Source organism: Haemaphysalis longicornis, unplaced genomic scaffold (assembly GCF_048455015.1).
Source record: "Haemaphysalis longicornis isolate Haplotype H1 unplaced genomic scaffold, Haemaphysalis longicornis Haplotype H1 scaffold_1, whole genome shotgun sequence".
Classification (NCBI taxonomy): domain Eukaryota; kingdom Metazoa; phylum Arthropoda; class Arachnida; order Ixodida; family Ixodidae; genus Haemaphysalis; species Haemaphysalis longicornis.
Window position 1 is genome coordinate 452,140,366 of NW_027526203.1, and position 24,307 is coordinate 452,164,672.

The 24,307-nt window shown below is 44.6% G+C and overlaps 2 protein-coding genes across 4 annotated transcripts in view; one reads left to right on the forward strand and one right to left on the reverse strand.

Moving 5' to 3' along the window:
• The first annotated feature begins 254 nt into the window (after positions 1–254).
• Sec20 (vesicle transport protein Sec20) lies at positions 255–17,631 on the forward strand. Its single transcript, XM_077687815.1, has 6 exons — positions 255–448; positions 711–803; positions 4,237–4,328; positions 4,397–4,495; positions 11,327–11,451; positions 17,133–17,631. Exons 1-6 carry the CDS (start codon positions 335–337, stop codon positions 17,318–17,320), a joined length of 711 nt encoding a protein of 236 aa, XP_077543941.1. The 5' UTR covers positions 255–334; the 3' UTR covers positions 17,321–17,631.
• Positions 17,586–24,307, reverse strand: part of Reptor (repressed by TOR) — a 30,915-nt gene continuing 24,193 nt past the window's right edge. For all 3 annotated transcript variants that reach the window (XM_077687814.1, XM_077687812.1, XM_077687813.1), the window contains one exon: positions 17,586–22,415. In XM_077687814.1, the coding sequence (XP_077543940.1) occupies positions 22,318–22,415 (98 nt within the window). In that variant the 3' untranslated portion in view covers positions 17,586–22,317. The remainder of the gene's footprint in view (positions 22,416–24,307) is intronic.

Below are 24,307 nucleotides of genomic sequence, written 5' to 3' on the forward strand. Positions count from 1 at the left end.
AAGCTTTTACTACCCCCTTCTTTCAACCTATGGAGGTATTTCTTAAAAACAGTATACGATTTGAAACTGAGTTGTTTTGACGCTACCGAGTGCATGCCTGCACCCGGGCACAACTGGCAAAAAACCCACCAAAAGTTGCTCTTGCTTTTTCGCAAAATAAAGCTTCGTGGCTTCATTATGCTAATTTCCTGAATTTTCTTTCCCGAATCCTCTTATCCAGGGATTCGAGATGGCATGCGTCATGAGCCAGAGCCAGCCAAAGGGCCAAAGCCAGTAACAGTTTCTACGTATATATTAGTATGAAACTCTATGTTCCACGGCTCCTTGGCGCAGAATGACGAGTTTATGGAAAAACAGTGTCAAAAGTTCCGTTAGCACTGCGAACACTGAGAAGGCATTACTTCAAGAAATTGTAAAGCTAGACCTAAAAGTGAAATCATGCATACAGGTATGGTATTTCTCCGAAGGAACTTTCTCACCGGCCGAATGGAAACACGTCAATATCCAGCTCCACTGTCTGCTACGCTTATAGTTTCGCGCGGTAAATGGGGGAAATATGTGAGACCAACTGTTAGCTGAGTACTCGGGGTATTTCAGTGATACTCACGTTCCCATCCTTTGCACTGGTCGCTTTGTGTATTCATGACTCGAGTAAACAGTTATGTTCTTTAGTAAAAGTGAGAAAACTCAAACCTGTATTCTGTTATCAGGATGTCCAGGATGGCTGCGACACCAGAGAAGAATTGAGTGCCAAAAACCTGGAAGCAGCACAAAATATGCGAAGCTTCAAGATGGCATTAGAGGTGGGCACATACTTGTCATTATGTTTGCTTTGATCATGGTACATCCTGTCGTAATTGGCGATTTCTGAACGGCAGCTCTCTGCCAACTGAAAATGTTTTGATGTCGATACCATCATAAAGGAAATTATGCAGCAATTGTGTATGTGGGTCCAGTCCGTAACAAGTGCTTAGGGGAAGAGCTTAAAGGGGGCATGAAGACAATGCAAGTTTGATTCATGCGAAAGTTTGCCTCGTTATAGCGCAGTGACACCACTTTTAGCACAAACCATAGAGTTAATACTACCGGCACAAACCACTCAGATTAGCTGTCATCATCATCACCAGTACCAGCAGCCTGCTCAGGTCCTTTCCCAAAGACCTCCAACCGCTCCTGTCTTGCGCTATGCGAGTCCACAGTTTACCCCCGAAGTTCCCTATTTCATCCCTCCATTGTGCTATACTGGCCTTCCCCTCCTTCTAGACCCATCTCTCGGTGTCCACTCTGTTACCCTAATTGTCCACCGGTTGTTGGTTCGTCTCGCTACATGGCCAGCACAAGTCCATTTCTTTTTCTTTATTTGAACTGATATCTTCAACTCTAATTTGTTCTCTGATCCAGGTAGCTCATTTCTTGTCCCTGAGTGTTATTCCTAACATTATTCGTTCCATGGCCCGTTGAGCCGACCTAAGTTTGCTTTCTAGTTGGCGCCTTACTAAACAACTAGAAAGCAGATGAGTTGTAAATGCGAAAAACAGGGAATAGGCATGTGGCACTCTAGCTATTTTTCTGCACTCAACTTATGGCGTTTTAGGGGCAGCTCGTTTTGATTGGCTGCGGCTGACAAAATCCAACACAAATTAAACAGGGATTATAATCTTGTAGAACGAGCTAATTGCGTGCAAATTTAGTGCACATTGTTTTTAAACAAGAATGGTAAAGTAAAAAATGAAAGTTACGAGCCAACATGTAAACATAGAATCACCAGTGCGTAAGGCACGCACTATGCCAGCTGAAGCTGTGCAGTTTGACACGACGGTGGCCAACTGGCTTAAAGAGCGACATCACCACTTACGTGACTTTCTTTGTTGAGCATACCCAATTTTTTATGAATGATCACTATCAACCGTAACAATATAAAGCCAGGTACAAATCCAGTCAAAAACTGCTATCCAGTGCGGATAGTTGTTTCTGAGCAGTATTGTGGCGCCACGTATGAAGATGGACAGTAAACAAAATACACCTTTCACAAAAGCCTTAGTCAACATACTAATTTCCGTTTCAGGTACCTTCCCTGAACATGTCTTCACTGACGTTACGAAACACATGATTTAGCGGGAGAAGTGAATTTTTGGCTTAGGCTGTTGAATTTCTTAGTGAACAAAGCATCGTTTGCTGCTGGACAAGCACGAGGGGCACTGTAAAACACCAATCTTTCGAATAAAACAAACTTGTGTTTTGTCTGCACGACCCCTTTAAAAAAACTTGCCTTATTCAAGTCAAAATCAAGCCCCTTTAATCGTCATAATAAACCTTCATCCACCCGGCATGCTGGTGTGCGCGGATTGGTGAATTTGCCTACTTTGATCGTTGTTATGTCTGTCTACGATGTGCTTTCTTTCTGATGGGGCCGGTTGAAGATTTGACGATGCAATGGGAGTAGTGAAATACTTTGATCTAGAGTTTGGCCAAGAGTGGTGGTGGTTAAAGAGCCATAATACAAACATTCAAACTTTGCATAATGTTTATAAAGATTTGAAGGAGGATTCCCTTAAGATGTGCACACAGTGCAAGTGTTTATTTTTAAAGAGCAAGTTGGGCAGCACATTCATTTCAATCATTTCAAATGCCTGTTTATGAACTTCCAAGTTTCTCAGCTGGACCGATCAACACCATAGCTAACCATGCTGGTTGACGTAACGCTGTGGGAAGGTGTCGTTTGACTTGATTTCCTAACAAAGCAGCTCTTTCAATTACAACAAACAAAACATTTTATTGAAGAGTTAAACTTTTCAGCTATCTTTCTCACACAGAGCAGTTGAAGGGTATTTTAACTCGATCTGCACAGAGAGGTGCACTTGATACCAAAGGTGGCGGCTGTGTGGTACCTGAAAACATTACAAACTTGGACGCAGCTGTCCTATCGTGTGGACCAAGCACGACGTGTCCTGGGCTGCCATTGCCCTTGCTATGGTAGAAAGAGCGTGTTTTTTTTAGTTAATGAAGCTACTGCTTTTTATTTTTTGCACAGTTATGCGAGTTTAAAAACAAAGTAGTCGAGTATTTTGTGCTTTTAGAATGAAGTGTTTTCTGTGTTTAGCTGTCTAGTTCCTGATGAGGAGGGGATAGAAGCATGAACTAATTGGCTTTTAAGTCTCAAATTATGAACATTGTTCCTGTGCACGGCACATTTTATTTCTTTATTATTTTGTTTAGAAGGTTAATGGAATGTTTAATATATGCACTTCACAAGTTGCTATGATCATGGTACACATCAGTAGTATGTCAAAAATTTTATGCTTGATGTTGAAGCAAAAGACAGAAACAGTGCACTCCACAGTGTTTGGTATTCTCAGTGCTTATGCTTTCATACATATTTTTTTTATTCATGTTACCTCTTTCTTACTCATTTCTTATTTGCTGAGCCGTATTGGCCAGCAAAACTTTAGAGAAAACATCTCATGCCCCATTCAGGTATTCATTTTAATGATAATTGAAATGGATGTCCATTGAAGTTGTTAAGGGCCTACAATGCTAATGAAATACAGCCCTGTTGCATGGGCATCTCTAGCTTGTGTTGTTGAAGAGTATGGCTTGTCCATCTTTACTGGGAGTAAGCTGCAAGCAGTATGGTTGAATGGCCTTTGACCACTCCAACAGCATTTTGGTAACTCTGTTGGCTTCGAAGAGCACTTGAGTCATTTTTATTGCATATGGCCTCATGGCAGTGCCCTATCACTAATGAGCTTGATGACCATGGGTTTCAGTGCTTATTGAAACGGCTGCCTGACAGGATTATTACTGTGAAAACTTCCATGAAACATTCATTCACATTCTCGAGCACATCACAGCTTCGTACCATATACGACACTATTGCTACAACACCGGTGTGAAAAATGGTTGTGAAGTTACCTGAAAGGGTCTTCAAACAAAATAATGATGTGATGAGCAGAAGTGCCTTTTGCTTTTTCAATTGGTGTTAGTGTTTCTAGTGGCGGTGAGATACAAAATACAGAGAAATACCAAAGTGTGAGAGTTTGGTGCACACTGAACAACCTGAGGTGGTCTTTTGCAGCCTTCCACTATGTACCTCAATGCCCTGGTGCAGCTTTGATGCCGTAGGCCATGAATTATGTTTCACTTTCACGGAAACTTAAGCGCTCCCCTGTTTTCACTGTGAAGGTGTCATTACTGTGGTGAAGGCAGCCTTTAAGACTGACGTTTCCCATGCCACAGGCTTTGAAGGCATTCGCAGTGGAGCAGGACAAGGTGCAGGACAAAGACAGGCTGCTGCTCAAAGTTGACGAGTACGCAGCGGGCATGAAACGGTGAGTGCCACTTTTGCCGGCGTCATTGGTGCGGTTCTCAGACCCTGTCATCTCTGGTTCCCTGTCAGGAATACGGAAGCACTGCGCAAGGCAAACCTAATCATCCAGAAAGACATTGAGGACCGCAGCAGGGAGAGCCTCATGTCTGGAGGACAGGTCAGGCAAAGGTAAGATGGGTTGGCTTACTATTCCAGCTGTTCTGGTTTTGTTGCAGCCACAAATTTTAGGGCGCACCACTTTGGCCACCGCTACGGCTGTTTGGCGATGGCGACGGCCACGAGCACGGTGACGGCGTTGTAATCGAGCGGGCGACGACAGAAAGAAAACTGCGGAGGAAAGTGTGGTGAAAGGGTGAAGGGGAGGCTAGTATGCTGTGCCCGCATGAAACGCTGGTCTGTGCGGCGGTTGGAGAAAGGGTGAGGGGGAGGCGTGCACGTGACGATGATGCACGTTCACTTCCTAAGACGCAGTTCGCGGTCCCTTCCTGAGATGCACTTCGTGCCGCCTACTCATAGGCTCATCATCGCTGCCGTCGAGAGAACCCATCAGTGAGTGCTGCCTCAGCGATGATGTGTGTTCGCTTTCTATACTCAATTTAGCTGGGCACTAATTTCGCATTAAGGAGTATCTTAATCGCCAGCCACATTTTTTTTTTCTGCTCAGTCATCTACTTACTAAAGTCACAAGTGAACAACGTAGTGGAGGTTAAATATCTGTGTGAACTTTGTCTCGTGTGGTGACCGTTATGTTTTATAGCAGTTTTTTTGCCTTGGAATTGTCGTGAATTATTTTAATGCAGTAGACTCGCCATAATTCCAACTCGAAGGGACCCTAGGATTTTGTTTCAATTATCAGAAGTTTGAACTATCAGAAGTTCTCATAAATATGACTCGGGGCAACAAACCAACTTGTGTTGTAGTGAAACATTTACATGTATTTAATAATTCAACATTCACGCACAGTACTGAACTGCTAATTACACTTTGAAAAACAAACAAACAAACACGAATGTATGACTGCTCTGCTTTTGCGTGAGAGTTCAAAACAAAGTTTTCGATGCCAGCAAGAGCAGCCAATTCATTGCGAAGTTTTTCTGCACTAGTTGTTGGTGGTTGTTGGCAAGCGTGGTTTCGCTTTGACACGTGTACTTGTGACTGTTAGTGATATAAGGATGCAGTTGTTCAGCTAGAAGCGGCAAGTGCAGCATTGTAACGGCAATCAAAAAGTACTAATTAACCGAATTTACGCAATGAAGCAGTTTGAATTAATAAGCGGCTTTAAAAACATTGAAAACATAGCGGGCCAGCCAAAATTTTGGAATTCGTTTGAATTAACCGAAAGTTTAATTATCCGAGTTAGAATTATCGCGAGTCCACTGTGCTTTGAACCCTGCCTGTGCTTTAATTTTTTTTGTGAAGACCTCAAACTAAATTGTGTGGTGGGTTTCTGTGAACACGTATGAAAATTGCACTGGTCATAACATTTTTCTGAGATGTAAAGGAACCCTTGGCTTTTGTTTCAAAGTTTCAAATACAATGATGTACGATTGCTTAGGTATACAGAAGGAGTTCCCAAGGTAAGAAGCCGCAGGCGGGACCTGGTCCATTCCGCTCCTATCTACTTACATTCTGCTACTATCATCAGCACACTCCCTTGCAGATGAGCCTTTGTGTGCAGTTGCATTCCCGATACTTATTTAATGTTGGGTTTTTTTACAGCTAGACCATTTCGTATTACATACAATCGCAACAGGGCTCGTTTGTTGGAAATCGGCGGGGAGCCCCTGGTGATATTAAGATCGTTGTTTCTCTTGCATTAAAAAGAAATTCACTGAGAGAAACTGTGATCATTAACTAAAACAATTAAAGAAAACTGCTGACCTGCATTCACATTCGCTTTCATCAGTTTTCGAACCAATTTTTGTCATTTCGTATAATGGTTCTGTATATCTTCGTTATTTAAGCAGTCACGCGTAACTACATACATTGAAATAACTGAAAGAGAGAGACCATAAAATAGTCTTTTGTTTTGGTACTGTTTGGCTAAGGAGCCATTACACCAATAAACAACACACAACCACCACCTTGACTTTTCTTAAACAACAAAGAGCGTGCAAGCTTTTGAATTTAGTTGAACTATTTATTGCACTTCTTGGCTTGCAGGATACATTGTAGGGATTACTGTGATGGTCTCTGCAGCTTGCCAGCAGCATTTATTGGTAACTTTAGAATTCATGCCCAGAAAACAGCTTGTGCAGTTTAACGCAGGCCGATTCCCAGGCGATCAGCATTAAATTCTGTCGTTTGTTTTTGTTTTAGGCATTTGTATGCCATCAGCCAATGAACTGAAATTTGTGTAATGAACCATATGGCACTAATGATGAGCCTGACTTGTGAATAACCCCAGTCTGTAACCCCCAGAACTCCAGCACAAGCAGGCATATTCAATTGTTTTTCTGTCCATTGTGTGGAAAGGGCACTAAATTACTAGATGCCTCCATTTAAGTGTAGAATAATTTCGCACGAATGTATTTATGTTGCAAATTTAAGTGACTCTTTTTATCGGTTTGGCTGTGTTGAAAAATAAATTACTTTCATGAAAATGCCTGTCGAAGTTCGGCAAGGAAATCCTAGGTTCTGTGTCGGTTCCTCTTCTTTTTGGTGAACACTGTCTATGACGTTTTAAAATACTTGGAAGTTCAGCATGCTGGTACCGTTTCATTGATTAAAACAAAACTTAAATTTCTGAAACATTATTACAAAGCAGATTTCCCTCTGGTTAGGTGGTTAGGCTTCTTTTATTACTGAAAGTGCTTCCCCCCCATTATTCTGTCTAAAAATAAAACTGATTGGACAAGCCCAAATTGTTGATGGTGGCCTGTTCGTTTCAAATATGTTTGCATTGTATTGTAAAAATGGTAGAAACACTAGCAATCACACCAGATTTTGTGGGTATAGTTAGCACACGACAGCCACAATACGTAGATATGGCACAGAGGTCCCGTGTTGATAGTAAATACTATTTCTTGCCCCATTCCCCAGCCTAGAACATGAAGACTGAATTGGTGAACAAGTTTGTTGCTGTGGGCATCCAAAGCAGCATTCTCAGATGGGTGGGCACAGGCAAACTATCTGGGGCAGCTAAGAAACTTGAATCAATTTGCGACACCCAAGGGGGGAGCTGTGGTGTCCTAAACATTTCCTAAACAACAAGAATTCTTGATAAGCCTCCAAGTTTAGTCTTGAAAGTTTAACCAAAGAACTTTTTGCCCTTTGGTTCTGTTTAAAGGCCAACTGCGCTCAAAATTTCAACCACTTGAAAACCTTATTTCCATACAGTCTGCCTAAAAAGACTCAAAATATGACAGCTGAAATACGCGTATCTGTGGCGCAAATGACTGTCAAAAATCAGCGATTTTGAAAACGAAATTGGGAAGAGCGCAGCAGTGGTGGAATTGCTGTGCCAGTTGCTCCAAGCTGCGCCAAGAGGGTCATCCTGCTCCAAAAGTGTGATAATTTGAATAATTGCTCTATTTCTGCTACAGAACAGTCACAGGGTAATGGTGGTTTCTCCCGGGAACGAAAACGAAATTGAATGTAATTCTGCCATTTTGTGTGAGGTGATACAGCTTCTTTTTTTCCACTAATGTTCGCTGAGTCACAGATTGCCACCCGCCGCGGATGCTCAGTGACTAAGGCATTGTGCTGCTGAACCTAAGGACGTGGGTCTGATTCCCAGCTTTGGTGGCCGCTTTTCTGATGAAGCTAAAATGCCCGTGTGTTCGAGATTTTGGCACGCATTAAAGATCCCCAGGTGGTCAAAATTAATCCAGGGCCCTCCACTACATCGCTTGTGTAACGTTGGCATGTTAAACCTCAATCGCAGATTGCCAAGAATTTCTTGTGCGGCAGAAAGATTATTACATAGTGTCTGACTGATTGGGCCCTTATTTCAAGGTCATTGTATCTAGTCCAGAAGTTGAATACACCTGGAGTCTTTTCCACAATCCAAATTGACGAGACACCCATTCCGCAACAGCACAGCCAACAGCTTGATGTGCGTGTGAGATACTGTTCTGACCAACAAAAATTGTTGTTTAGCATTTGCAATCATTCCACCTGGGATCAGCAGGAGCAGATGTTCTCCTCAGTGCTGTGAAGGAAGCAGTACAAGACCATCCAAGTGACAACCTGTTGTGTTTTTACAGCAACCGGCCTTATGTAATGAAGAGCCTAAAAATACAGCTGAAAAAACGTCAGCCCTTCTCAGTATTGGGAAGTGTTCGTTGCACAAAGTGCACAATGCCTTTGGGCATGCACTAGCTGCATTGGGCAGTGATGTTGAAGTGGCACTTGTGGATACCTATTGCTTCTTCAGAAACTGAATCACAAAGTGAGCGTTTGAAAGCCAGCCAGAATGCCCTCAACCTACCTGAGAATGTTTTCCTTCGACACGTGAGCTCGCGCTGGCTGACACTTGGCCTGGCTCTTGACCGGCTCACTCCACAGCTGCCAGCAGTGAAAGAAGTGCTGTCCAGTTGAAATGCTCGTGGTGGTGTGCTCTATACTCGCCTGAATCATCTCTCACAGATAAAGCTTTTCTGTCCAAGGCACTTTTGATTTGATTGATTGATTGTAGGGTTTAACGCGCCGATGCAATGCAGGCGATGAGGTGCGCTGTAGTGGAGGGCTCCGGGTTAATTTTAACCACCTGGGGATCTTTAACGTGCGCTGAAATCTCGTACACACGGGCGTTTTTGCTTTTCGCCTTCATCAGAAAAGCGGCCGCGGCGGCCGAGAATCGAACTCGCGACCTCGTGTTTAGCAGTGCAATGCCTTAGCCACTGGGCCACCACGGCGGATCCAAGGCACTTTTTTTGCGCAACTGTACTGATTTGTTCGTCGGGTTTTTGACCCTGTTCCTGAGATGGGAGTTTTGATCAAGAAGGTCCTTGGACATTTTTTGCGCCAAGAAGTCTACCAGGAAAGGTCCGGAGAACTTCTTGAAATTGATCTACCATCCATCTGGAAGGAGCACTTTGGAATCGGTGCAGATACCGAAGCTGCCCTCGCCGACTGGGCACCGCATGAAAAGAAACATTTCCGAGTAGGAGCAAGGAGCTTGTACATAAAGGCTGCTGGATACCTACTCTTTAGGCTTCCACTTCAAAAACCTGTGCTGAGGGACCTCAGCTGCATCAGCAAGGCTTTTCAGTGTAGAAGGTTCTGCTGCATCCACGAGAAACTTGGCTAAGAGCTTCCCCAATAATTGCACCTCACAAGGTGTTTAATGTACGAATTCAGCCTTGTTACGACAGAAAACATTGACTATAGCCCTTTTGATCGGCTGGACGAGTTCTGGCAAAAGAACTTTGAGCTAAAGGAAGGTGGTGGGGCCCTAAGGTACCCATTACAGTCAAACCTCGTTACAAGAGACACTCAAGGGAACCAAAAAACGTGTCTCTTGTAGCCAAGGTCTCTTGTATGCAATGTTGCTAACATGGCGAACATAGGAAAACCAGCCAAACTGCCTTCATTCAAATGTCTCTTATAACCAAGTGTCTCTTGTAACAATGTCTCTTGTAACGAGGTTTTGTAACGCGCTGTTAAGCCTCTCGCATGGAAACACAGATGTCGGGAGAGGCTTCAGTGAAGCTAGGTGTATGCTTCGGGACTGAACTAGTTTCTCTATTTTAAGTGTCAACGGCCGTCGGTCTAAAATGCCATTCTCGGGAAGATTTGGCCGCAATGCAGCAGCAGTGCCCCTGAGTGGAGAGCTCATCAGAGCTGTGAAGGGCTCTCGGAAACGCCAGATGCAGTGACCTGAAGGCCAAGCATTGGAAGAACCACGCGAAAATAAATCAAAGCCAGGTGATTTCAGTGCTACAAGCAAGGCTGGCAAACAGGAAGAATTGCAGGCTGACATTGATTCAGCTAAGAAGATGTTGAGCAATGCTGATCTCCTCACCTCAAGAGGCATGAGTGAAAAATGCTTTGCTGATGTGCATAGTGGCCAGAGTCTTCTGAAGGAGGACCAGAGGAAGTTCTCGGAAGCTTTGTCAAACTTGCACCCTTTGCAGAAAAAGAAGTCCTAAACCTATAATGCAGATAATTAGGCTGACATTTTGCTTGTACAGTGTTCGTTCTCTTGAACTGGTGTTTCCATGCTTGAAATAATTTTTTGGAAAAACCAGCTATAAGCTTCTTCTGGTACTTTAATGGTCTGTGTGGTTCTCTTTTTTCCTGCAGTCTTATTGCATGTTGAGGACTTGCATGGCTTTGAGTAGTAGTCCCTACAAGACAATTAAAGTGGTCCAAAACAACCTGCTCCAAAAGCTGGAAAGTGTGCTTCAAATCTTCATGTTTGGTGCTCCAAGCACTGCTCCAAGTAGCCAATCGTGTGTTCCACCACTAGCGCAGCCATTACGGCTAGGCTGAAATGACATTGTAGCCAGCGAGTGAGCTGCCACAAGTAGCCTGCCAGCCGGAGCAAATCTGTGAGCAATGCTTCGCCCACGCAGTAGCCCTAGGAGAAGCACCCCCAGCAAAGCTCGGCCGGTTCTCCTGGCTGGCCGAAGGACCAAGCACCCGGCCGGGCGCAGTGTCACTTCCGCTTCACGGCTGTTTGCGTAATCCACTGGCAGGTGCAGCATTGCCTGCTGGTGGAACATTTTAAGAGTTTCTGACTAATTAACAATGCATTTTGCGGGCCTTCCGGTCATGTCCCAGTTGATTTGGTTGCACGTACCGTACATTCAAAATAAATTTGGCCGAGGTAAAATTTGAGTGTAGTTGGCCTTTGAGATGGTGGAACTGCGGGTCATTGATTCTGATTCATTAAAAAAAATGCTCTCTAAAATACCTTGACATATTTACTGATTTCTAGAGCAGTTCATTGTTAGTGTGTGCTGCCCTGGTCACAACTTCTGAATCTTATCGTCCCATGGGCTCTCACCCAGGTGACGTTAGTGAGTGACACTGAAACGCCTGCTGCTGCAGGGGGGGCCGTGCTGACAAGGAGACGCTGATGCGGAGCACATCGGGCATGACCGAAAACCTGTTCTCCATTAGCAGGATGATGGCAGACCAGGTGAAGCACAGCGAAAATGCCTTGGATTTGCTCGGTGAGTCATTGATTGCATCATGACAATGCTCCACTTGCCGTGAATGGACAGCGGGGTGCTCTTAGTACATCAGTACATCATTGCCGTCAGTGGTATTTGCCCCGGCCTCTTCTTAGTGATCTCCCACCATTTATGTCCTGTCTTATTGTTCCGTGTACATGCATCCTTTTTCATCATCTCCGTGCTCAGTTCTTTGGCTTCACTGCTTCCAGGCATTGTTTTTGTTGTTTTTGCGGTACATCTGTGCTCCAGATGACCTGTCTCATTCCGCCCCCTTTTCTTACTTTGAACTGGAACGTCCTTCATGCAGTCTCGCAGTGCTATGCATGTCATCTTTTTTCTGTGGATTTCTGGGCAGGCTGTCTTGGGGTGTTTTGTTAGGCTTAAAATTTCAGTGGAAAACCTTCCGCTGGAACGTACGGAAACGAAGGACGGTTGAGAGAAACACGGACAGCATTGTGTACATGTTTCTTTTGACCATCCATCGTTTCCGTACGTTCGAGCTGAAGGTCTTTCTGTGATCATGAACCAACTCGCCCAATCCCAAGCAATTCTAAAGTTTCTGCCTCGTACGTGAGCCCTCTCGGGTGGGATCCACAAATTTATTGCAGACTGCTGTTCACCATGTTCTCATTTCTTGCCCGATTTCTCATTATCTGTGTCTGCTCTGACCACAAGCCCAAGGTATCTGTATCCTTCCACTTCAAGTATTCATTATCTACATATTGTTTCACCTAACGTAGATGAGCAATTAAAATCACGCCAAATATTTCAGCACCAGCGTAATCAACTATCATCCAAGGTGACATAAACCATCTCAAACTATTTTTAAGTTTTTGTTAACAAATTAGTTAGAATACATAAACCAATTTTTAACGAGTTAATCTAGCTTAAAATTTTTATTGCAAGGTTTTATGAAGCATAAAAAATTACCTTTACAAAAGCTTCATATTGAATGGCGCTACGTGTACAAAGACAAATAGACGCTAACAAGACTGGGACTATGGAGGCTGAAACATCACCAACTAGCCTCATGCTACGTCCATTTGTACAAAAGCTTGTGAGAATTTGTTAAATGTTAAGAAAAAAAAAATACGGGTGCGACACGAAATTGTGGCTAAACACGCTGGATAGTGTGGCGATATCCAATTTTAGAATGTGCTGGGCTGATGCAAAGGATGCAAAATTGTAATGAAAACTGCATTGTGTTCCTTTGCCATGCTGTAACTTTCTAAAAGAAAATTTTTCGGCTGAGTGACTTGTTAAAAAGGTATTTGAATAATTTGTTAATTGACGGAAATGTAAAAATTGTGCAAGATGGTCCATGCCATTCTAAACGATTATTTTAGCGCAGTGTCTAGAGTTACGTCCGACGTAACCCAAAATCAAAAACTAAAGTTACGTCTGACAGAACTTTAAGCCAGTGTCTAGAGTTACGTCCGACGGAACCTAGAATTAAAAACTGAAGTTACGTCCGATGGAACTTTAGGCCAGTGTCTAGAGTTACGTCCGGCTTAACCTGTAAATGATATTGAAGTTACGTCCGACGGAAATGAAAATTAATGGTACACCAGACGTATCTCGACCCCAGCGGTTAAAAATACGTCGGACGTATCAACCCCGAAAATCTTACGGTACGTCAATATGAAGTCCCTCCTCTGTTGAAGGGACTTTACGACAGACATACTCGATGCCCAGAGGCTGAAGAAAGGTACGGCGGACTGACAGTGCAGGCATGTCCGACACACCCGCAGGTGTATCCTGAGGTTGTGCTATGTGGCTATGTGGTTGCCTTGGTCGCTCGATTGTTCGTCTTGTTGGTGGTATCCCGCCTGGCTTCGTGGTGGCGAGGAACTGCCTCGGGCTCATGATTACAAGCCCTAGGGCCGAATCCCCCTGGTTTCCTTTCCTTTTTTTTTTTTTTAGACAATGACCATTGCTATGCCTTTTTCTACTATTTTTATAAGATGAACCTTCCTAGGTCACACAGCCACCACTCGTAAGTTTTCCCCCGCATGCGGCGCGGAAAAAAGAGGACCCGTCTGTAGCTTGTGATCAATACATTGAAAACTAGAGTTACGTCCGACAGAAATTTAGGCCAGTGTTTTGAGTTACGTCCGGCGTAACGTAAAGCACAAAAAAAAAATTTACAGCTAACAGCACCAGCTACCCGTGTCGCTCTATATGTGCAACATTATTGAAATGGTCGCTTGTACGATAAATGTCGTCAAATTAGGAAACACAAATGCTGCTGCTTTAAGGCCTAACCGGTTCAGAATGAGTAAAGCATAGGTAACATGTTCGACAGCGCTGGCTCCCCGTCGGTCGAGTGGTCAGGAACGTGATATAAGCGCCCACACTACTGCAGCGATGTGGGATCTAATCCCAGCTGGGTTGATGCACACTACTTCAGCGATGTGGGTTCGAATCCCAGCTGGGTTGATAGAGTTTTTTTTTAATTAAAGGATTCAAATTTTTCTGTAGTAGTCCACGTACACTTCTTTCCATATCCAACACATGTAAGCAAAGGAGAAGACGGGAATTAACAAAATTGAACCTCGTGCAGTGGGCACAGTGCCAGTTTGTAGTGTCTGCAGTTTGTGCTGAGAACAAATTTACAATAGTTGAGAGTCTTTTAACAAATGTAATTAATAGGGCTAGACGTCGGTTAATATTTTAACCCGATTAATTGGTTGGCTTTATGCATCGATTATTAGGTTGTGTTGATTTGGAAGAACAAATGACCAAAAATAATTATGTAGTAGCAGAAATAAGATCAATATGCTCATACACTTGTTCACACACATTCCAGATGAGGTAAGTAGGTCATCGTCACGGCGCATGATGCGGGCGAGACACTTATCCGCTCGCTCGTCACACATACGTTTCTAGAATCGGGAACATCAGCACCCGCCGTGAGTGCAGATGGCGCCAATTAATCACGCCTTGCTTACTACAGAAATAGCTTATACAGTGGCAAAACGGTATATATAATTGCCCTCTCGTTTTTGTGCCGTGTATATTTGTAGTTTTTATTCAAAATTTTGCCCTGTGGAATGAAGATACACGAGTTCAGAGGTACACGAACAAGTCGACTTTGTGTATAAAGTCAAAGAGTTATCGATGAAATATTATTGAGTTTTCTCACCACTAACTCACGACGTAACTTTAGTTTTCAATTCTGAGTTCCGTTGGACATAACTCTAGAAACTGGCTTAAAGTTCCGTTGGACGTAACTGAAAACATTGGCCTAAAGTTCCATCGGACGTAACTCTAGTTTTCATTTATGGGTTCCGTCGGACGTAACTCTAGACACTGCCTTATTTTATTGTAGAAAAATTTTACATCTTTATTTCCGACCTTCAATTCTAGTTACTTGAAACACCCTGCATGTACTGAAGTGTCATTTCACTGCTTTACTGTTGGACATTTTCTTTGTAGTAAAAGCTGGCACAAACCTTATCCTGTACTGGATTTGTTGGATTTGTCAGTTAATCTGATTGCTTATGCATGCCCTATTAATTTGTACTGACATTTAATCAAAAACCTTTGAGAACCCCACCCTTGCTGCATAAAAACTCATCACCCTTTAAACATGTTCCGGTCTATAACCTCATTTTCTTGATTGGAAAATTTTAACTCCTACAGAGGCTGTGTGTGTTCTTTCATTGTACGTCATTCAGTGTTTAAATAAGCCTGAAGTACCAAATGGGTGGGTGTAAATTGCTGCTTCATTATGCACATGCATCAGTTGCAACAGGCATTTTTAGCTGGTGACCGTCAGTTTTCTATCGAGCGGCTTGAACCGTTTTCTTACAAGAGCCACTAGCCGTGTACCAGAGTGAGGATATTGATTATATAGGTATACCAGAGGCTATGGTGCCTGCGTAATTTCTAAATAATTCAATCCATGGAAAAGCTCAGGTACTAGCAGTTTTTATTAAACTTCTACTGCGATATATGTGGAGGCGTTTGATGTCTCGGATCTTGTAGTGTGTAGACATTGTGCCCAGCAAATCTTGCGCTGCCGAGGATAGTTCATAGGCACTAGTTCATCACAACAGATATACGAGAATGTTGGCACCGATTCTTGGCGTAAAAATGGCGCAAACATGGATGACGACCAAGAAATGGGGGCTAAGAAGGCGCAGACTTTACAATTCTTGAAACCCGTTTTAGATGCACGTAACAATGCCAACAACCAATGGTTTCATCCACATGGCAAGCACTTTACCTTTTTCAAAGTTCTTTGAACATCACCTTGGCATAGCATATTTGTGTGTAAAAACCATTTCTCTCTCTTGAAATGTGAGTGATGGGTGACCCTGTTTTGAAGTTTTTCAATAAACGCTTTGTGCGCCAGCGTCTGTGTCACCCTTGCTTGGTCGTCGGCCGCGTTTATGCAGTTTCTTCTACCGCATGCTTTGCTCCACTCGGCATCTCACGGAGCAGATAGTTCGAATGCAAATGTCCAAGTTTGCTTCTGTGCTTGATTTCAATTGTGCGCTTCTTCACCTAGAGCTAGTCTGCTGCCATCTCCCAGTGAGCTTCTGCTCATCAATTGAAATGTATGCACCCAGTGTGCAGTGAAAGGCAACCTTTGTACCAGAGGGGAATGTTGCATGGATTGGATGTTGACCTGAACAGTTCGACGTTGACGTGCTTGCCAAGCTCGAAATGCCTTGCACTGAAGCGAGCTTACGAGCATGGCAATTATATATTTTTAGCACATGCAGGCATGCCACTGCTTCCTGCATCTTTCAACCCTTCCAATGAGAAGTCCTGTATACAGTAGACTCATTAATACAAAGTCCACGGAGACTGCAGAACACTTCAAATTAACCGAAGCATCTTTCAACCCTTCCAATGTGCATAAAAGTCCTGTATACAGTAGACTCATTAATACAAAGTCCACGGAGACTGCAGAACACTTCAAATTAACCGATCTTCCAATTAAACAAAAAGTACGAAAACAGCATTGTAAGTCGAGCATATGACAGGTTGTATAGTAGTTGACTTTACACTATCCACTGCACCAATCGCTCACACAGCACTGTGCACCGCAAAGAAGGTTGAGGACCTCGGAAGAAAAGATGCGTGCACTACCGAAAGTCTGAACTGGCCTACCACTTTATCAGCTATGCACTGCCTCAGTTGCAATAGCGCCGACATCTGGGGCGGTATTCTCGTAACTGTCCCTTTTGAAAACGTCCCTTTTACGTCCCTTTCATCGTGACGTACTTCCGGTTAAGAAGTGGGCGTTGGCAGCATGGAGAAAGGTTGGCAGTAAGTTTGCCGCGCTTGCGTTACGTCACTTCCGGTTGTTTGCTTTTAGCCAATCAGGGCTCGCCAAAAGGGACATTTTTAAAAGGGACGCAAAAGGGACAAAACTCAAGAATACCGCCCCAGTACAGAGCACGGTGTTTTTACGCTTGAAAATTTTATCAAGAAATAACGTTCACCTCAATGCTTTTTGTTTGAAGTAACTTCAAATTAGCTGATTAGCTGACACAATGGGTTTTAGCTTCAAATTACTGAGCATTTTCTTCCATTAGGTGGCATTTGAAATTGCCAGGACCAGCACTGAAGTGAATTACCGAGAGTCGAGTGTATGTTAATGTCTGCCTGTCAAGCAGGGGCTCTGCACTCCATAACGCTGTGCAACATTGACTTGTTTTCAGTGGGCACGTCTTCTGTGATTTCGGAAAGCCAGGAAGAATCTCGGCAAATGGGAAGTGCCATTTTGCAGTCCAAGAAGCTGCTTACCAAGTACGGCCGCAGGGAGATGACGGACAAAGTGTTGATCTTCTTAGCACTGCTGTTCTTCTTTGCTTGTGTTCTGTACGTGCTCAAGCGGAGGCTTTTTTGACCTCTACAAGGTGACCTCCCGAGAACATCCATGAGCTGTCTGTGCATAACTTTCCACAAGTGGAATGGACGTTTGCAGTGTTTCTACAAGCCTTGCCACGTGGCATACCACATTGAAGAGTAATGGATGTAACTAACTAAGCAAGGGGAAAGGGGGAATACCTGAAAGACTTGCTTTCAAAGGCACACTAGATTTTCTTGTTAATAAAAAAAAGCGCCAGATAGCCGTCAACATTCCACGTTGTAACGGGCTGTGGACAAACAGCTTGCAACATATTTCTTTATTCATAAGAATAAACAAGCACTTTTACATCCAGTATAAGCACTTCTCTGTACAATCTCATCACATTCATGGTACCAGAAGGGTCCAATTAAAGCCAGGAACTTGTTAAAAGCAAGAGCACACATGTGCCCCATCAAATCGTGTTTGGAAACTAGAGGAGAGTGATAACAGTGTGCTTGTTGTACACAAATTCAATCTACCGGGGGAGGGGACAGAACTCGCCAGGTGTGCCGAGGTGAACCAAGCTCGAATTGCAAAACTGCGACCCTTTTCAGCCCACGGGCGTCGTCCAGTCCTTGTGGGTCACCGTGCATAAACTGTTCTGGGGGTGGAGTTCTGTCCGCAGGGACAACTAGCTAGTGGTGGGCCCTTGAGTTGCAGAGAGATTGAGAGTACCAAGGCACAGCGACACAAACAGCCCTCCCGTGACATGCAGCTGTGCTCGGGCTGCTGCCAACCCTGCAGTCACTTCAGCCGCCTCTTATGCCACACTGCACTCTGGTTGCTTGCCCTTGCACTCGCCAGCAGTCACTCAGAACTGAACCCAGAAGGCCATAACGACCAGCAGGAGATCTCAACGCAGCTTTGACTTAACTTCTGTGCCAGGATGCAATGATGAAAGTAGTTTAACCCAGAATGCCAGAAAAGTTAAACCTAAAACAGCAAAAAAAAAAAAAAAAAACATTTTGATTAAACCAGTGAAGTAGTTGAAACGTAAACCTAGCAACTATAAATGCTTATTGCTCATTCATATTTCTGTTGGCCCAAAGGAAGACTTCCACATCTGCTCTTTGCAATGCAACTGTGCTTGTGCGTGCTAAAGAATTAAAGTGACAATACATTCGCAGAAGCACACCGTGGTGGGAAAAAAAAAATTACTCCCGGTGCCATTACTTTTGTATATAGAAAATAACCATACGTTTTGCAGCGCCCTAATGGGATCAGTATGTTTTTCAGATACCTAGCACCCTCATGCCCTTTTGCATAGAGAAATTTAACATTTCAAAATTTACCTGCCAATGCTTGAATGCTAGTTGGTTGCAGCGATGAAGCATGGTGAAAACAGCGCAGCTAGAGACACGGGACGCAACGGAGAAGACAGACAGACACGGGACTACTGCTGGTCCCGTGTCTTTCGTCCCCTTTGCGTCCTCCCGTGTCTCTAGCTGCGCTGTTTTCACCATGCTTCATTGCTCAAATTTACCACCCAGTTTATCCTCCTCCAAACTAAGAGCATAATATTATCAGCCTGTTAAGGATGCGGTTTCAATTCTCAGCCGCCGCGGCTGCTTTTCTGATGGAGGCGAAAAGCGAGGACTCCCGTGTGTTCCGAGATTTTGGCACTCGTGGTCAAAATTAAGCCGCAGCCCTCCACTACAGCACTCATCGCCTGCAAAGCGTCGGCGCGTTAAACCTAATAATCAATCAATCAATATATCAGCCTGTTGTCTACTACTTTTCAAAGGCCCCTTCTAATGATTTGCAACCACAGTGGACTTAACCTGTCCTTTGCACCTCATATACACACATACAGTAAAAGCTTGTTAATTTGAACTCGAAGGACACCATAAAAGTTCAAATTAGTGGGTGGGCGCTAGAATGAATCGACATCCTGCCACACTGCGTGGGCAAAACACACAGAAGCCACCTCTGGACTCGCTATTGTGAATTTGGTGCTACAACAAGTTTGCGACAGCTTGTGGCCTGCAATGGCATGCGCTGGAGCACTGCAGCTGTCATAGTGGCACCCGCTGCAGAAGTGAAATGAGCTGTCGCAGCAGAGTAGCGTTAGCGTGCACACTACGGTGTTGTTTTTCTGTTTGGTTGTTTGCATCTCTAGTAAATTTGGTTTGGTTTGGATTTGCAACGCATTGTAATCACTCTGGGCCGACTTCTTCTGCGAGGAGCGATGGAAACCAGGGAATCCCAGTTCGAATTAGCTGTTCTGAATACCGACACGTTCGAATTATCAGGAGTTTCCCGCATTGAAATATACAGGCTGTGTGGGGACCAGGGCATCAGTTCGAATTAGCGAGCTTTTACTGTATAAATATATATATACAAACACACACAAATTGTTTTTATTTTTGCAGTCCTCAGGGCTCTTTTTTTTTTCTTGTTTAAAGCAGCCAAAGTAGCCTTGCCAAATAATGGGAGACAATGAAGCCCTCAAAGAAAAGAATGGGGTTCCTTAGAGTCTTTGAAACACTCAAACACTTGCCTATTTCCAAGTTGCATGCTTCACGACACTTCATACTCATACTCTGATCAGAAAAAGAAAGATTAGTTTAGTTTGCATCCCAACAGTGGTGATGATGTCGCAGTGTGGCAAAAAACTGCTGCTGAAGTGACGTGCACGCACGCACACACACACCACGTGAATCCCATCAACCCATATGCAAGAATATAAACTCACTCTTGTGCCCCTGATATATAAAGACTTGCAGTGCAGATACAAAGCTACCGACCTTGGCACCGGTAGAGCACGACTACACACGCTTGGGCAATGCTTCCCCCCCCCCTCTCCCCAAACGCTCCCGACTCGCATCAAAGCGCAAGTCACAAGATCCTGTGTAGCTATCAAGACCTGCACTACATGTTGCGTAGTCTGTGTGCGTGCACCTTCTCCCTCCTGACTGGCATCTATTGTTTGGCACACACGCACAACTGCCACAAGTAAAAAGCAAATGCCCTGAACCCAGTGTAATGCCACTGCTGTAGCTAGATGACAAAAAGCCTTTGCCCTTGAGCGTCACAGCTTTGAGAAGCAAGGTAACAGAAGGTGACAAAAACCAAAAGGTGACAAAACCAAAAGGTGGGGAGCCTAGCGGCCACCGCTCCGAACAATGGAATGAAAAAGCTGCCAAGTAACGCCTCGGATCCCCTCAACCGGCATTTCTGCCAAGAAAATCCCAATACCATGGGGTTGGTAACCACTACTGTCACACTGCAGGTACTGTAAAACAACTAGACAAGACGCGTACTTTACAAAAATATTGATTGTATACATCTTTCCACCAGAGGTGCATTCACCCAAGACAGGATGGCATGCAGGTGGCAACAAGAGTTCCAACAAGAAAACATCATTGCACATGTCCGCTTTTGCATTCTGCAACTCTAGCAAACTACAACACTCACTGTGACAGCATCGTCCACACAGTGTGCCAACACATGGAGAGATACAAAACGACCGCACGCAAGTGGCAATTACTGCAACAGCTCCTGCCAGAGGAAGGAAGGGCAGGGCTGAACAAGAACAGAGGAGAGCCAACCGGTTAGGCTGCGCCAGAAACAGTGACACGATAACAAGGCCAGGGGACTATGCGGCCCCGTAACACTGGAGAGTCTGGCGACGCAGCAGAATGCCAGCACTGCGCTAAGAACTGCTAACATGTGCGGGGTGCAACGCTTGATAACAATGGCAATCACGCTAAAGCAACTGCAGACAAAAAGTAAGCAGCACAACTCCCGATGCAACAAAACGCCTCGTGAATCTTTGACACGGCACCGAAAAAGCCTCATGCCTAACAACAGCACAGCCGGCAAGCCGGAAAATGCCAACCCTGAAGACAAAATCTCGAGCACAGTGCGTACTAGAGAAGGAACTTTGATTCCCTCGAGATGTGCAGCGAGTTGCGGGAAACTTTCCTTCGGCAGGTGCAGCCCTACAGTTTGCTTAGTAACTCCCTGTACAAGCAGCTTGCAAGAAAGGCACTCAAATGACTAGTGTTTCAGTGACTTGAATTTCCGTAAGGCCCACTCCCTACCCTCTGTCTTGGCGTGACCCTGCAGAAACATCAGCACAGTGCCAATGGTGGATGTTTTGTGCTTTAGTATCATGCGCTCGGTTGTCCCCTTCAGGGTTTTGTATAGCCAGGTGTCGCCTGCACTTCTGACTGCCTGAGGCAACTTTGAATATAGGATAAGAAAAAAATTACACAGGAGAATGTTTGGGCAACAGTGCATAAAACTCTATACATAAACTCTAATACACCACTCAACAACTTAACAATCATCAACATTCTCATAAAACAAGTAAAATACTCATATTTACAACAGGTGTATTTACATATGTATACATGGAGCTACATTATTTTGAAGAACCCATTTCTTTGCTATCATGCAGAACAACACAACTGCTTTTCTTGATAAACCAAGAAAGTAGGACAATGTGCAAAACCTCTCTCCAAGGCGCTGCTGCTGCCAGGATTTAAGACTGCGGCATTGGCCACTGACTACGGCACAACAAAGCAAAATGCACCTACGTAAATAGCAAGTTGTAACACTACTGTGGCTGGCACACACACCTGCCAGCTTTGAAAAGATGTAACCGCAATGTGCGTCTCTCAACGAAAGAACGTGGAAGCACGCCTCGACGCGCAGAAGGGGGGGAGAAAGAGTCATTTGTGCGTGCATGCACGCACAAGGAGGAACGTGCCTCCGAATAAACTCGTGAGAGGGGTTTGGCCAGGCCCAAGTGCCGGGCCCAGCCACAAAGCAGGGCGACCCGTATAGCATTCATGTATGGGGGAAAGCCTGCAACCGACGCCAGAACAGACTCCCGACAAGGGAACGCCCAGGGTTCCCCCGTCTCGCAAGCTCACTTTGATATCACAGCATAGTTGACAACCAAAATGCGACACTTGAAAGTTCCCACTCTCTCGGGGAGAGGCTGCTCAGGCAGGCTCGGCAGCAGTCGGTGGTGGTGGGGGCACCTACAGCTCAGAGAGGCCCCCGTCCGGGTTGCCCGCTGCTACGCTGGTCAGCACGCGGTTCACAAACTCGGTCGAGTGTCCGGCCACCTTCACTGCGACTGGAGAAGGACATTCCATCACTCCTCTTTTGAAGCGATTGGCAAGAACGTGGTCACAGGTGAGTCATGGCGCATAAACGCCTCTCACAAAGGACAATGCTTGTTAGCCTCTCATAAAGAGTGCTATGACCTGCAACTGTCTCTTACGGCTCATTCCACTCTTTACACTGCACCATGAGGAGCATATCACAATGACGATGGCAATGCAGCGCAGCTAGGCATGTGCAAATATATTCACTTTGATCAGAATTTTAGCATTCAAAGATTTCAATACGTTCGGCACTAACGAGCATGGAAGTTTAGGCTCCTTTTTTTTCTCCGCGAAAAACGTGGCATGCGCAGAGTGCATGCTCTGCACAAGGCATGTGTAAGGCCATTTTCGGCTTTCTTTGCACCACCCGCGTTACGTCCGCACCACGTGCTGGGCTCGGTCGCTAAATGTGATCAAATTGAAGACCGACTCGCATGCCATAATAGATCAGCTCTCTGAATGTGGTCAAGCACCGCGTAAAATCTTATCAAGTGACGCCAGTAACATAAATGTTCAATGCCATGTACCAACTGTGGCTATCTCCTTCATCAGCCCATTCTCGCCGTTTATAGGTCAGACACCTCTGTGCCGGCGACGGGAGCCTTGAAGGCGATAACTGGTGCGGCTGGCGGGGGCGTGCGCGGTTGTGAGTGGCAGATGCGGGTGCACTTTTTTAGGGCACAATAGCTCTGCGAGCAGTCTGCGCTCAGTAGACGAACCGTGCAAGACATTTGGGGTGTACGGGGGGGAAGAAGAAGAAAAATTGAGGTGACCAACACAGTTCAACCTTGTTATAAGAGGCATGGTTGTAAGAGACAATCGGGTATAAGGGACACTATTCACCCAGATGGATGGCCACCCTATCTTTCCCATTAATTTCACCCCTTTTATAACAGACACCGGGTGTAGAAGATAGTTGGTTATAAAGGGCAAGTTATCCTTGAAGTTTAATCAATAATCTCGCTTTGTAACAGACATTTTAACTTCAGATGCAGAGCCACCAGTCACTAATTGCAGTTGCTTCCATTGTGGAAACACAGGTGGATGACAGACACCTGCAGTCGCTATTTATTATAACTTCAGCAAACACACAGTGGTTCAGTCGGCTATGAAATGACGAGAAGCCCTGCCAATGGAAATGCAATGTACAGAAGTGGTTAAAGCGTACTTCCATGCGTACGAGTGCGACCACGCATGCGGGAGTCTGCGCAAACCACTAGGAGTGCGCAGTGGGCTCTCCAAATCGCAAAGTTCCCAATCAAGAAGCATCGCAGATGTTCAGTCCTGCAATCCTGATGAATAGCGAGGGCACACTGAGGAAGAAGTTGTGCGCTCTGGCTAATCATCAGGCTTGTGAACTCGACATCTACGATTCTTCATCTTCCACAGACAGTGAAAGAAGAGAAAGCTTGCACAAGCTGTTGTAAAAAAACAGTAAATGCAGTCACGAAGCACACAAAGATGCAGAACTATTTCATAAATTCTGGGGGCAAAAAAAACAAAACAAATTAGGATAAACCTTTTGCAACATGCTGTAGTGTTCTTTTGAGCTTATTTTAGTCACACAGTGCCCATACACACACACAAAAACGGGGCACAACTGCTGAAAAAACTTCCAAAATCTGCAGTTCTAGGGCGCGAGATGTGGACCCATTTCTTGTGACACCCACACAAGATGAACATAAAAATAAACTGCAGTGCAGTTGACTCATTGAAAAACTCAAGGCGCTCCAAATTGACTATTTTGCTTCCGCACTCATGCTTCGGGTGCCCGAGCGTGGTCACCTCTTTAAGTGGCAGTGGCTCTTGATGACAGGGATGGTATTGTGCATTGAAACCCAATTTGGGGATACTGCTATAA

Bases quoted from the DNA above. Each gene is read 5' to 3' on its own strand.
- Sec20 (XM_077687815.1), top strand. From the start codon at position 335: ATGACGAGTTTATGGAAAAACAGTGTCAAAAGTTCCGTTAGCACTGCG. The intron at 449-710 runs GTATGGTATTTC...TTCTGTTATCAG, and splicing joins AAGTGAAATCATGCATACAG to GATGTCCAGGATGGCTGCGA. The intron at 804-4,236 runs GTGGGCACATAC...CCCATGCCACAG, and splicing joins GCTTCAAGATGGCATTAGAG to GCTTTGAAGGCATTCGCAGT.